At 38.9% G+C, this 15,652-nt stretch overlaps 1 protein-coding gene across 2 annotated transcripts in view; it reads left to right on the top strand.

Annotated features, from left to right (window-relative positions):
- Positions 1-669: 669 nt before the first annotated feature.
- HPRT1 (hypoxanthine phosphoribosyltransferase 1) overlaps positions 670-15,652 on the top strand; it is a 31,594-nt gene continuing 16,611 nt past the window's right edge. The window contains exons 1-4 of one of the 2 annotated variants that reach the window (XM_065915750.1): positions 670-838; positions 9,587-9,729; positions 10,280-10,386; positions 11,886-12,069. In XM_065915750.1, coding sequence (XP_065771822.1) covers positions 9,604-9,729; positions 10,280-10,386; positions 11,886-12,069 — 417 coding nt within the window. In that variant the 5' untranslated portion in view covers positions 670-838; positions 9,587-9,603. The remainder of the gene's footprint in view (positions 839-9,586; positions 9,730-10,279; positions 10,387-11,885; positions 12,070-15,652) is intronic. The other variant, XM_065915751.1, reaches the window with a different exon arrangement.

Here is a 15,652-nt window from a genome sequence, read left to right as displayed (position 1 = left end):
ATCATACACATATATTACATATATATATATATACACACACATACATATAAATACAGTGTGTGCTCATAGGACACCGTCTGCGTACATATCATTATTTCTCAACGATCCTCGTTAATACTCATTTTACTGAGACGCAAATGAGTGGCTCAGTGAGTCTGATTGGCATAAAGTCAAAGAACAGTTAAGGTTTCCCTTCGGATTTGTACCCTGTTCGGGCTGACTCCACGGTTCTAGGTCTCAACTCTTACACCCAGTTAAAGATTTTGGTTCGAATTGGGCCACGAGTCAGGAAAATGGAAGCCGCAATGCAGTCCAAGGTCTTGGAGAGGGGACGCTGGGCGAGAGGAACCACGTGGTGACAGAAACCTGAAGAGTCGGCGCCCGATTTCGGGCCACTGGGAGGAAAGGAGGGCGGCGGCAGGTCTGGGAATTTGGGGGCCGTGTGGACAGAGACTGAGGGAAAAAAAAAGACAGCGCGCGGACGACTCTCCGCTTCCTCGGCAAGAAAATTCCCACGGCCACCAGCGGAGGGTGGAAAGCCGCAGGCGCCCACGGAGGCGCGCTGGGAGCGCGCGGGCGGCCCGGGGCGGGGCGGGGCGGAGCGGAGCGGGGCGGGGCGGGGCGGAGAGGGGCGGGGCGGGGCGGGGCCTGTTGCGCCGGAGCTTGGAGCGGCGGCGGAGAGCGCTCCTGCAGACCTCTTGGCTTTCCCGCGCGGCACCGCCTACCGCCGCGCCTCCGCCTCCTCCTCGGCCCCGCCGCCGGCTTCCTCCTCCCCAGACTGCCTGCAGCCCGCGCACCAGCCGGCTCCGTTATGGCGGCCCGCAGTCCCAGCGTGGTGGTGAGCAGCCTGGTCCGCCAGGCCCGTGGCGGCGGCCGCCGGCCCCCCGAGCCGCGGGGCCGCAGTGCGGGCTTGGGTCCGGGGGGCCCGGGGTCGCGGGAAGGGGGGCGGCCGCATCTTCCTGGGTTCGGCCGCGTGTCACGCCGGGGCGCTGGGGTGACGGAACGACGAGGTCGGGGTGGCCGCCTCCGGAGAGCCCCGGGAAGGAGGGCTGCGTGTGGGAGGAGAGGGTGGAAATGGCGTTTGGGTTGACATGTGCCGCTGGCGAGCGTGCTGTGGGGAGGGGCCGTGGGCCAGTTCGGGAATGATCTGGCGCGGTGAGGGTGGGGGCTTGCTTAGGAGAGGCTCTTCTCTTTCGGTTTGGAGTGTGGGAGTCCTCAGGGCAGCTCCGGAGAGGACCCCGGGGCACGGAAGCGACCACACGGGAGGCATGCGGGGACTGGTATTTTCACTTAGTTCTGCAAACACTATGATGAATATTTGTGGGAATGCGCATTGCCTCATTGCATCCTCGCGGCAGCCTTGGCAGCGGTAACCATGCCTACACGCGTAGAAAATAGTTAACTGATATTAGGTAATTTTCCCACAGCCCAGAGGTAAGCCAGGCCTCGTAATCAGATATGCTTGAATCCCAATCCGTTGCTCTTTGATGTCTCAGGGGACACAAAAATGCGAATCTGGTCCTTACCTTCAAGGACACTGGTACCATAATCCGTTTCTGGTATCCTGTCTCCAACCTCATTGGTTCTTGTTTCTCCAAGAAGCCAAGCTGCTCCCTCCCATTGCTTTCCCCTTCCGATCATGCTTGCTAAAAGAGCCAACCCTCTCTCAATAGTTAAATGCCTTAGCCTGCATTATTACTATTATTATTATTTTAACAGTTACCTTATTACCTGTTGATTGTCTCTCCCACAAAGGCAGGAATCACAGTGCCTGACACGTAAGAAATTCTCAATGATTTTCTGTTTGATGAGTAAATTAAATAAACCATTGAGCCCTAAAAAAGAAAGGATTCTATTTCATATTAGGCCAAAGAGCAGCTCTCTTAATGGAGTCTGCCCTGGGATCCTATCTATCATTGTCCTTACCTACCTATCCCTATTTAGTCCTCAAAACAACCCTCTAACAGAAGCATGGTTATCATTTTACAGATGAGGAATTCTTGAGTTCTGTTGGGCTCTAAATCTTTGAAGTTATTGAGAGGAGCTCAGACTCAAACCTAGGTCTCTATCAAGCGCCCATGGGCTTAAATATAATGCTAATAGTACCTACTCAACTATTTTTATTCCGTTGCTGAGGAGGTTCATTGGTTTTAGGTTTTGGGGTCCAATGCTTGCCCCAGCATACAGTGAATTATTTTTGCTATAACTGGCTTTTAGTTTTGTTTGAACATCAAGATATTCGTTGTGTTTTTGGTTTGCAAATTCCTGTTCCCTTTTTTATTTCCTTCCCAGAAATTGTCTACATGTCAGCAATAACAAACACTTAAATAGTGCTTACTATGTGCTGGTTACTAAGCCCTTTATACATATTAATTGGTTTGATGTTTATTTAAAAAGTTTACCTGACTCAGAGAGGTTAAGTAACTTTCCCAAGATGACCCAGCAAACTAGAATTTGAATCTAAGCTATCTGGCCCCAGAGTCTGCTCTTAACCTCTCCACTTTTAAGTTCAAAGTGACAGTAGTAGGTGTTTATTTAGTACATACTATGTTTTAGGCATTGAGGTAAATATTTTACAACATTATCTAATATAAATGCCCTGCTATTGCTAAGTCACTTCAGTCATGTCCGACTCTGTGTGACCCCATATACGGCAGCCCACCAGGCTCCTCTGTCCCTGGGATTCTCCAGGCACACTGGAGTGGGTTGCCATTTCCTTCTCTAATGTGTGAAAGTGAAAAGTGAAAGTGAAGTCGCTCAGTCGTGTCTGACTCTTAGTGACCCCATGGACCGCAGCCTACCAGGCTCCTCCATCCATGGGATTTTCCAGGCAAGCGTACTGGAGTGGGGTGCCATTGCCTTCTCCATAAATGCCCTAAAATATTATTAAGATAATAATAGATATTCCAAGGGAGATTGAGGGAGGTAGATAAATACTAGTATGACCTTGGAGGCATAGATGGATGAAATAACTTACCCAGTATCAATCAGATGAAATTGACCCCTAGATCTGCCTGATAAGACCCATGCTACTTCTAACTATGTCTGTAAACTACCAGGGTAAACTTGGACACACTTGAACAAAGAACAAGCTGAATTTTTGCAGGTTATTATGAAGCATCAGAAATACATTATGTGGATAAAATATCTTCTACATTTCAGTATGGTAGTGCTAGAAATGTAATCCCTATTACCTGGGCTTAAATCTTACCCTGCCAGATTTTCACAGAATTGATAAAATAGTGCTTTTTTGGGGTGCACAACACTATCATTTTATCAACAGGGTTTACGCTGACAGTGTAGACCAAAATTATCCTTGGTGACCACTGAGAAATGGAGTAGTTGAATTTGGCGGTTTCATTCTACAAATTGATTAATTAATGCGACGTGCATCCTATAGATTCATCTTAACTTTTTCTGTCCATTTTTTATATCTAGGTATCACAGAAAGTCCATAGGCAAGAGGTGGGAAAAAGACAAAAGGATCAACCAGATCAGCAGAGAAGAAGGGTCTTGGAGTTCTTTTAGCTTTCTGTAGTTCACTAGGCAGTAATTAGGCCATGTCATTTTTTACCCCCAGTGTGAAGAGATGCTAAAGATGAAGATGTGCTAGTGTCCTCTTCTTCCTCTGTAATTGTATATTATGTACATCTGTAAGATTTATATGCTGTAAAATTGTCAGCCACCATTGTTAATATCAATATTGAGACTAGATTGTTATTTTCCTGCCAGTGGCTGCCAGATTTCTAATATTTAGAAAAATTTGCTACAAATAAGAATTCAAACAGACATTGTAAATTGCTGTGAACTACTATCTTCAGCACTGTGCTTCTGATAATTGGTAGGCATATATTTTGCCCAGAGTTAACATGCCTATTATTCTACTGTGCACACTGGAAAGGAAAGATGATAATGTTGGCTAAATGCATGTCCTTGTACATACAGATAGTAGTTATGGGCCTGCTTACATAGAAGCAGGTAATAATTTATCCCTGAGTTGAATAGAATGCTGATTTTAATTCTTGTAAGCCTTTGATTCTTGTAAGGCTTTTAATTCTTTACCTATTAGAAGGGAGGGCAAGCAAGTGATATATGTAATTTATTTGTAAGTCTGATATAAAATTGGAAAATGAACATACTACTAGCTTAAATTATTTTCACATTTAGGAATAAATGCATCAATAGTTCATAATTTTGGTCATAAAATACCCTGAGTTATCACAAACTATCCCAAGGGTATGACATATCTGCTTTGATGTTTTTTGAGAGTTTTGAAGTGTCTGAATATAAAAGGTAAAAATATGCCACCTGGTCATTTCTGCCCATTCTAGAAGCTTGGAATTATTGTTGGTGCGTGTGTGCCAAGTTGCTTCAGTCATGTCCAACTCTTTGTGACCCTGTGGACTATAGTCCGCCAGGCTCCTCTGTTCATGGGATTCTCCAGGCAAGAGTACTGGAATGGGTAGCCATTTCCTCCTTCAGGAGATTTTCCTGACTCAGAGATTGATCTCTTGTCTCTTACGTCTCCTGCCTAACAAGGCAGGCAGGTTCTTTACCACCATCGCCACCTGGGAAGCCCGTATTGTTGGTTACTAAGAATAAAATAAAATGTATTTTATCTATTACTGTACACCTTTTAATTCACATTTTAAAACTCACTTCCTCACTTCCATTTAGTCTTGTTTAGACCCATAAATATTGTCATTTTTTGATCACAAATAGACCTAAGCCATCCAACTCACAGATGATGAATTGATGTTGTATGTGTTATCTTAGTTCTAGTTAATTTCCTTGCTTACTGTAATTTTAGATAATATATCTTTGTAATTAGACATGTACAAACCACAACATTTCTCATTTATGAAAACCATTATTATAGATGTGACACATATAATTGTTAAGAATTTGTGGCTCCAGTTTTACTGGAAAATAAAATAATCTTGATAATTTATGATAGCAAAAGATTGACTTTGGTACTCAACAAAAGATACATAGTAATGTTAACATCTTTCAGTAATCTTTCATATTAATAAAAGTGCCTTGTAGATTTTACCATTAACAAGTTTATTATAGATAAGTTAGAATTTGAAAGCTACCTTCTAAAACTCTGAGGAGATGCAGTCAGATTTCTGAACTGAGTAAATGGTAAGTATCTCAGAGCTATTAATAACCTATCTTTTGGCCATTTCTGGCTGAACTGGGACTCATAGTAGGAAAGGTGTATCTTCAGAGAAACCACTTTTTCATTTGTTTACCACTTCCAACCCCTCCAGAGCTCTCCCCTAAATATTTTGGGGTTGGGCCCTTCCCAAAGCCATCCAGAAGCTTCTTTGTGAGCTTGAGCCATTTTAAGTTCACATGTTGACATTTTAGCCCCGCCCCTCAACCCCCAAGCTGTGGTATTTGGAGATGGGGCCTTGGGAAGGTAATTAGGATTAGATAAGGTTGTGAGGGTGGGGCCTTGGCCTTTGAAGAAAGACGCCAGAGTTCCCAGCCCCGCCCCTCCCAACACACACATAGCTAGGAGAAGATAGCTGCCTACAAGCCAGGAGAAGAGGCCTCATAATGGAACCTACTTTGCTGACACCTTGGTCTCCGACTTCACAGCCTCCAGAACAGTGAGAAATAAGTTACTGTTGTTTAAGCCACCCAGTCTATGATTTTTTGTTACAGTAGACTGATACAGTTCTTTTAGAAAGTGTTGGTAGTCACCACTGTCCTTAGACACAACACCAAGCTACAAATAATAACATGTAATTTATACTCATATACAAAGTTGGGCATTTCTGTCACCTAGTTGATTTAGAAGGCTGTGCTAGTTCGGTGCCAGAGACATGCCAGTCTAATTTACTCCGTTTGCAATTTAGGCAATAGAATATAATACTTTATCGTATACTTTAAGCTTAATATTTCTTTAGGAGGGAGTCATTGGTGCTAGGTGACCTTGGGTTCCATTTATCTTTAGTGTGTATAAGCACTTTTGATAATCACAAATTTGTGGGCTTGTGGAATTAGATATGGTACAGATTATAAGCTTCAATGTGTGTCTTTCCCATTAGATAATAAACTCTTTGAAGTCTCTAAATTTATAATCATCCTTGTATCCTCCTGCAAAATCTGTGGCATAGTGCTAAGGTGGATGCTGAATGCATTTTTATGTAATTAAATATATTATGATCCCTTCCTATCAAAGTACCCACTGGATTGTTAACTAATCCATATTAGATGGGGTTAATTCATATCAGATATTAACCAATTAATATTGAGATTCCCAGGTAGCTCAGTGGTAAAAAATCCACCTGCCAATGCAGGAGACGCAGGAGACACTGGTTCAATTCCTGGGTTGGAAAGATCTCCTGGAGGAGGAAATGGCAACCCACTTCTTGCCTGGAGAATCCCATGGACAGAGGAGCCTGGTGGGCTACAGTCCATGGGGTGGCAAAGAGTCAGACCCAACTGAGCAACAACAACATTAACTGAATAACCCACATCAGATGAAACAATTAAGGGCTAATAAAATTAAAGGCCGCCAAGTATATGTCTGTCTAGCTCTTCTAAGGATGGAGATTATTGGGCCTGTTTAATATGAAACTTTGGTGTTTGGGATGATAAAAGCAAATTTCTGTTTATTGAATTATATTTTATGTTAATTCTTCTTATTAGTGATCTAGGTGGAAGCAAGGCTAATGAGTGAGTTTCAGTACCCTCTTAAGCTCCCATAATACATCTTTATTTTTAAAGTAATTTAACACTGTCTTATGGTTATTCCTTTATATGTCATGTCTTCTACTACACTATAAGCCCTTTGAGGGTAGTGGTGTCAAATTTATCTAATCATCTCTAGTATGTGCAACATAGTATGTACTCAGTAAATATTTGAGTATTGGTAATAAGAATTACAGGTTCTGAGTAAGATCCTCACCACTTTAAAAATTGCTATTCATATTTGATCATTAAATATACATTTTTAAAACTTGGATTTTTTTTGTTAAGTGTAAAATTGAGAAAAATTGATGTTGGTGCCTTGTTATTAAAATGAATTTCTCCTTGTTTAACTTTATTCACAACATACACAAGTACACATATTAGTATAATACCCTCATGTAGTCTGCCCAGTTCTGACAAAATCATATGTATTTCAAATTAGGACCCTCATAAATATACCCCATGTATTTATAGTGAATTATAACAAAGTTGTGAATTTATGTCTAAAGTACCTCAAGTGATGCACATTTTATGAATTCTTGTTTTTGCCTTTTGGAAAGAGTTATATTGATGTATTTTTTTAATGCTTCAAATAACAAATCAATCCTTTTACACTGAATGTGATATATAAATCGAATAGTACTGATTGAAAATAAAACCTTTTGACTTGGAAAAAATTTTTTTAAGAATTTCATTTTTCGGCCATGCCATGCAGCTGGAGGGATCTTAGTTCCTTGACCAGGGATCGAATCCGGGCACTCAGCAGTGAAAGCATGGAGTCCTAACCACTGGACTGCCAGGGAATTCCCTGAGTTGGAAATGAATTCGGCATGTTGACAGAGAGAATTCCTGTTTGGGGGTATATCCCTGCTGGTCTGTCTGTGTTAGACTGTGTGTCTGGGATGAACTCTGGGCAGAATTCACATCAGCTTTGATGGAGACAAACAAGATTCTTGAAGTTCTTAGGATGCATGCAAAACCCATAGCCAAATACTGAGCCATTTTCACAGAAGCAGTAGTCTTCTGTGAAAGTGCTGCATGTTTAAGAGTCCTGGGTGGGTCCTGGCTTATGCTTGTGACAGAGCAGTGAGTAACTGGGAGGAAGGGAAGCCATTTTGGTGCTCCGGATCTTGATTTTAAAGCACTCTGAAATGATACATTTTCATTCTTGTCAGGTAATAGCAGATCTAGTCTGACAAGCCTGACATGAATGTTTATCCTCTCATAGGATCTAGCAAGGTCTGCCTCTCCTTTTCCCAAAACTTTCATTAGGTTTCAGTTTATAAAATTTAGAAAAGCAATACCTTGCTTGTTATGAAGCTTTATACAAATAACACTCACTTAAAATACTCCTGTAGGTGTCACAGGTGTCTCATTCCCATTCTTTTTGTAGTCATGTCTTCTGAAATAAGCCTGATGTGAATGCTGAGTGGATACATTCGTACTTCACCCTAGAGGATCTGGCATAATCTTTCTCCCATACCCAAAATAGGATTTTCCTCCCTGCGTATGAAAGTAATACATATTTGTTTTTAAAACAAACCAATATTGACTTCAGACTGCATGCCCAGCGAGTGCCTGTGCGCTGCATGCTGCTGGACCTTGCCGGTGGACATGTCCTGATCCACCTGCCCAAACGCCCGCCAGCCTCCTGGCCACAGCTCCAGACGGAGGTGGCTGCAACTACTACCAGTATGCCAGCACTGGAAACGCCACCAAAGTCTGGAAAACTCAGCTCTGGGGACTGAAGGAAAGACGACATGAACTTCAAGTTTCTTAAAATATAATGATCAGTTCTGTGGATAATAAATGCATCTTAAAATACATATTTTTAAAATTTATTGAAAACCAAGCCACTTGTCCTTAAGCACCTAACACAGTGCTGACTGGAGCTAGGAGATGCTCAATAGGTAATAACTGACTTGGCAAGATTTAATTATGGTTTGACCAATATTTCTTGCCAATTGCCAAAGCTCATGTCATCAGCTTCTTGAATGTGATTTGGAAGATATTCTGTCTTGAATAAAATGTGAAACAAAATATTATAATTCTGGCTGGTGTCTTTGGAATAAGCTGTATTAGCACCACTCTAAACAATTGAGCTAACTGGCTAGGTGCTGAAGAAGTTTTAAATATAATGCTGAATAGAAATTATAAAAAAAACTATAATTTTTGTTTTAAAGTGAAATTGACAATGAAAACCCAAGTCAAGATTAATGTGCAGAAAGTGGCAGGTCCCCAGTTCTTACAGTTGACCATTGTTTGGTATATTGCATACCAACCTTTCTTTCTTTTTTTTCTTGTCTTCCTTTTATTTCTATTATGTTTTTTTGTTTATAGATTTGGTTTTAATATATCTTAGAAAATTTCACTATGCTTTTCATATTATATATGAAAAGACATACTACCACAACTAATTAATAAGGACTTGAATTTTTAAAAAGCAATATATACTCATCAAAGACAATTTGAAATATACAGCTAAATAAAATCACTATAGCTCCACTCCCCAAGATAAAGGTTTTTGTGGTTTTTATTATAGTTTTTCTGTGTGTATGCATGCTAAATCACTTCAGTTGTGTCTGATTCTGTGTGACCCTATGGACTATAGCCCACCAGGCTCCTATGTCCATGGGATTCTCCAGGCAAGAATACTGGAATGGATTGCCATTTCCTCCTCTAGGGGATCTTCCTGACCCAGGGATCGAACCTGTGTCTCTTACATCTCCTGCGTTGACAGACAGGTTCTTTACTACTAGCACCACCTGGGAAGTCCTCTGTGTGTATAGGTTCATATATAAAATTTAGAAAGCTGTAGTCATAGTATATTTTACCACCACAGGTACCACGTCCTCAGTGTTATTAATATTTTATTTTCCAGGAACTGGACATACCAAGATGACCAATATGTGGTCCTACTCAAGCAATCTTAGAGTGTCTAGTATGAAGGCTCCTCATGAGTTGATTATAACAATCTCAGACTTATACAAGCGTGGGTTTTTAAGGAATCACTTAGCTTCTTTGGTGGGTTTTTTTTTCCCTACTGTGAGATGAGACTATTTTGATTTGAGTTAGGGAACATCAATTTTTCTTGTTCACTGTGATATTTTAACTTGTTAGACAATAGTGTATTAAACATTTTTTACTAAATTTTCAAGCATGCAAAAGTGGAGAGCATATTAAAAGTATATTTGATCTCCATATACTTATAACCCATGTTTATAATATTATCAAGATTTTGTCATATTTGTCTTAGCTATTTAAAGTTTTTCTTCTCTGCTGAACTAAAGAAATTTTCATGTCATTCTACTTCTGTAATCTTAACTGTTCATCTCTGAAACATGTGGTTGATTTCCTCTAAACTACAATTCATTATACCTATGAAGTTACAGAAAGTTCTTGGCCACAGTCCGTAGAGTCACAGAGTTGGAAACAACTGAAGCGACTTAGCACACACAAGATATCTCAAAATATCTAAATTTCTGTGATAGGCTAAGGTTTTTAAACATCTAAATCCAATCAAATGTTTGTATCCTGAAATGCTCTCATTAACACAGCTGTATTTCTTTTTCAGATTAGCGATGATGAACCAGGTTATGACCTAGATTTATTTTGTATACCCAATCATTATGCTGAGGATTTGGAGAGGGTGTTTATTCCTCATGGACTAATTATGGACAGGTTAGTATGATCTCAAGTTGGAATTTTGTCTTTTCTTACATTAATTTCTAGTGTCAGCAACTGTTTTAAGTAGTTGATATTTGAACATAAACTAGGCCAGCTTTTCACATAATTGATGCTTTCTGTTTTAGAAGCCCTCTTGACAAAAAAGGGAGGGGAGGAGAACTTACAAATAACCCAGTATTACCGGGAATCTGTATGGAGTAGAATAAAGTAAATATTGAAGGGAAACTGGAAGAATGAACTTTAATCACAAAGTCTGGTTTCTCAACCCTGAACAGGGTAATGGACTGGGGCTCAATCATGGGAAGGCAAGGTCATATTTTGATTATTATGCACACTAGCTTGAAAATTTTCTTTTAAATGAATTGCAGTGAAAAACTTCACTTTATTTGAATGCTTGTTTTGTGTGTCTGGCTGTTCTTTTTTATTCTAAGATTATAATATCATTATCATAACTATATTCTAAAATATTGTAACTCTAGATGCTTAAACATGAAGAGTAAAGTTCTCTCAGTCTCCTGTACACATTTCTTCCCTACTCACTGCCTATGTATGTATACCATATATTTTAACACATGAGTATTGCTGTTGTATAGCTCTACAATTTATTGGACATTTTTTCACATTAGTACATCTGGAGCTACTGCAACCTTTAAAATATATTTAATGGTTGCATGGCATTCCACTTTCTGGCTGTACCATAATTGATATAACCAGTTCCTTATTGGTGAATGCACGATGTCTCCATTATTTTGCTTTTACAGATCATACTAGAAGGGAACATCCTTTTACAGATATTTGGGCAGTTAACTTTATCCATGGGGAAATTTTGGGCCAAGGGGAAGGTGTTTATTGAATGTTTTGATACTATCAAAGTATCCTCCAGAAAGTTACATTAACTTATACTCCCAATGGTATATGAGAGTGCTGTTTTCCTCACCATTTCTTCTAATATTATCAGAATTTGCCAATTTGATAGGTGAAAATTGTATCTTATTTTAATTTGCTTTTAAAAAATTTTTATGATAGATGTTATAGTACACGTGGATTTTGAAGGTTTTTGAATTTTTTACCTTCGCTTTATGAACACAGATAGACTTCATGGGGGTAGAGAATGTGTTTTGTGGAAGCTTAATCCTTTTTTTTTTACATTTGTAATGCATTCATTTTATTTATTTATTCATATTTTTTTGAACTTATTTATCTTTAATTGAAGGATAATTGCTTTACAATATTGTGTTGGTTTCTGCCATACATCAACATGAATCAGCCACAGGTTTACTGACTTCAACGTCCTTTTTTTTTTTAAATGTTTGTCCACTTCCCTCGGCTGGCAGGATCTAAATTCCCTTACCAGGGATCAAATCCAGACCCTCATCAGTGAAAGCATGGAGTCCTAACCACTGGACTGCCGGGGAATTCCCATAAAGTTTAAATGTGTTTTTTTTAATAACATAATTTAATTTCTATTAAATGATTGATTTTAATTTCTGTAGGACCGAACGACTGGCTCGAGATGTAATGAAGGAGATGGGTGGCCATCACATCGTGGCCCTCTGCGTGCTCAAGGGGGGCTATAAGTTCTTTGCCGACCTGTTGGATTACATCAAAGCACTGAACAGAAATAGTGACAAATCCATTCCTATGACTGTAGATTTTATCAGACTGAAGAGCTACTGTGTAAGTATATTTCATATATGTTTAAAATAAACATGGCATTTTTATTGTATGTATCCTATATGTATCAGCTTTAACTGATTATGCATAAACTCCTCTTGTTTATAAATTTTATAGAAGAATCAAAATTGATCTATATTAATAAATAAAAACAAAACTACATGGATTCTAAGATTCTACATGAATTTATTGTGAAGCATTATGTTTTGCTGAAATAAAAAACAAAACCAAAAAAACCCATGGCAGCTGTAGGTTTTCCTGTATGTTTTGAAGCTCTTCAAACTATACTTACATGTTCATTTTACATGGTTACTGAGCTTTTCTAATATATTCCCTAGTACTTTGTATCCAAGTGAATATTGTTTTTTTCAAACTAGTTGCCTTAAACAGTTGCCAGTATTTGTTAGTTTTTTCAAACTTTTGACCTTTTATTTTGTATTAGGGTATAGCCCCTTAACAATGTTGTGGTAGTTTCAGCTGAACAGTGAAGGGACTCAGCCATATATATACATGTGTCCATTCTCCCCCAAAGCCTATATTTTAAAGTTTTTTTGGCTTAGTTTCGGTTTTCTGGAGTTTTAAAACCCCCTTGAGGAATTGCTCCTGGGACTTAGGGGATCCTCTATTTACTGGTGGCAGACATCCTCTCTGGCGCTAGATTGACTTGCAAGGGAGCCCTAGGCATTTGGAGTTAGTTGTAAGTAATACGGAGGGTTAGCAGTTGTCCCTTAGAAAGCGTGTTGGAGTGCGAGCATTAGCACATTGGAGAGACCACCTTTGAGTCAGTCGCTCTGTTTGTGTCACACAGTCTCAAATGCTTCAGAATATTGACAAAGTAAGCATTATTGATGTTTGTGGGGTGAACCAAAGTCCATGTCATCTTTTCATGTGAATCTCATCCTCTGTATGTTTGACTTTTATTACTTCATACTGTTGCCTTTTATCTGGTTGCATGTTGGCGTTGTAATTCCTGAGAGTTACTATTTTCCTTAAATAATAGATTTTTTTCCCTAGCTTCTTCAAGGATTAGAATGAATGTCTGATCTTTTTCTGTTTCATAAATCAGTATTGTAGGGCATCTTTGTAGAAACTTGCCTTATGTTTACACCTTCATTTGGAAATAAGGACCACTTATCTACATTTAACTTTCAGCCTCCTTTCTTTTCGTTAATCATCTATTTGACCCAAGTGTTTGACCTTTCCCCATTTTTATCAGTCCTGCCGGTGATTGGACAACTATTTAAGTATCATCATAGACAGTTTCCCTATCCTGTTAAAAATCTTTGTGCTTATATATCACGACATTACTTTGTAATTATAAACTCCTTTTAACTTGTCGAAGTCTTGCTTGAATTAAAGACTTGCTTAAATGCAAAATTTGGATTTTTACTTAACAGAAGTTGTTTTGCTGATTTACACTAAGATTTAATTCTAGTCAATATAACTGACTTTAATATGTTGTTGCTTAGAGGCTCACAGTCCAGGGCATGACTTCTCTTTTTGATCTTCTTAAGAATCCTCCTGCCCACACACATACACATAAAAAGTTTTGTTACTTTATGACTTCTACTTCATTACTCTGGAGACTTGTGCAGAATGTTCTTTCTTTGAAAAGAAAGCTCATTAAAAAATGAAGGGAGTTTAATATTTTCTTTTTAAGTGTATTTATAGTCATAGAGCAATTTGAAGCAGTAGGAACATTGACATTTTAATTCCGTTTTTTTGGCTACACCACACAGCATGCAGGATTTTAGTTCACTGATCAGAGACTGAACTTGTGCCCCCGCAGTGGAAGTGTGGAGTCCCGACCACTGGACCACCAAGGAATTGCTAGTTTTTTCCTGTTAGTTTAGATCTTAGAGGATTGTTAAGCTGAATTCCTCAACTGATAAAAAGTGTTGAAATCTTGAACATAATTAAAGCAAACATTTAGGTAAATTCTCCCATAGAGAAAAAAATTATCTATTCTATTTGATGTGACATTTTGTGTAGATTTACTACTAAACAATAGAAATTAGGAAAACCATATATACTTCGTTGATTTGAAGTAGCATTTCTACCCTCTTTAATAATTCATCAATTTGTTGTGGAAGATATTTGCATATGCATATTATAAAACAATTTGATATAATCATAATATAGACATTTAAAATTGTTTGTAGCATTGGTAACAATGACGTTAGTGTAATCTTCACCAGTTTGAAGTAGTGAATTAAACATTAACTGATCTGTACTTATCCTAAAGAAATGCTCCATGAGCTATTAAATTTTCCCAGATATATGAACGGCCGTAACACTGTTAAGACACCCTATGTAGTTTTTCTTCAGAATGAAAAGTAAACTTTTCTGATTAAAAAAAAACCTGTAAAAGAACAGACAACCATAAAAAAATTATAAAGGAAATAAATTCCAGTACCTCTTTTAATTTTAATATTTTGAAGAATTTTCTGTGTATACACACACATATTATAGTTTACATACTTTTAGCCTAGCTTTTCAGATTTTTATTTGCTTACTGCCTAGTTGAGAAATTGCCTAGGGATTCCAGATACCATGTTTAAATCTAAGATAGCCTTGATTTTGAGATTTACCACTACTTTTTGTACTGCTGAGAAAGAAGACACTGTCAGTTATAGCTGTAAGTTGCTGGCAACTGTCATGTGTCAATTTCAGGAGGTATTAAGATGTGTATCTATATCCTTCAAAAAGAAAATGTTATATATTCAGTGACCTTTTCTATCACTAAAGATCTATGATATTTTTAAAAAAGCAGTAAGTGTGCAAATGTATTTTCTCTATTGTGAGTTCAATTTTGTAGTATATTTTTTACTATAATAGTTTAATAAAAAAAATGAGACAGCCACTGTGGAGAACAGTATGGAGATTTCTTTAAAAACTAGTACCAAAACTACCATATGACCCAGCAATCTCACTACTGAGCATATACCTTGTTGTTGTTTAGTTGCTAAGTCGTGTCTGACTCTTTTGCGACCCCCTGATCTGTAGCCCACCAGGCTCCTATGTCCATGAGATTTTCTAGGCATGAATACTGGAGTGGGTTGCCATTTCCTTCTCTAAGAGCATGTACTCTGCTGCTAAGTCACTTCAGTCGTGTCCAACTCTGTGCGACCCCACAGACGGCAGCCCGCCAGGCTCCCCTGTTCCTGGGATTCTCCAGGCAAGAACACTGGAGTGGGCTGCCATTTCCTTCTCCAATGCATGAAAGTGAAAAGTGAAAGTGAAGTCGCTCAGTCGTGTCCCACTCTTCGCGTCCCCATGGACTACAGCCTAGCAGGCTCTCCCATCCATGGGATTTTCCAGGCAAGAGTACTGGAGTGGGGTGCCATTGTCTTCTCCCATATACTCTGAGAAAACCACAATTTTAAAGGACACATGTACCCCAGTGTTCATTGCAGCACCGTTTACAGTAGCTAGGGCGTGGAAGCAACCTAGATATCCACCGACAAGATGAATGGATAAAGAAGTTGTGGTACATGTATACAATGGAATATTAGTCAGACATAAAATCAGTTCTAGTGAAATGGATAAATCTAGACCTTGTTATACAGAATGAAGTAGGTCAGAA

The sequence above is a fragment of the Muntiacus reevesi genome, chromosome X (assembly GCF_963930625.1).
Source record: "Muntiacus reevesi chromosome X, mMunRee1.1, whole genome shotgun sequence".
NCBI classification, from domain to species: domain Eukaryota; kingdom Metazoa; phylum Chordata; class Mammalia; order Artiodactyla; family Cervidae; genus Muntiacus; species Muntiacus reevesi.
The sequence above is the reverse complement of the archived record's forward strand: the minus strand, read 5'-3'. Positions and strand labels throughout refer to the sequence as shown.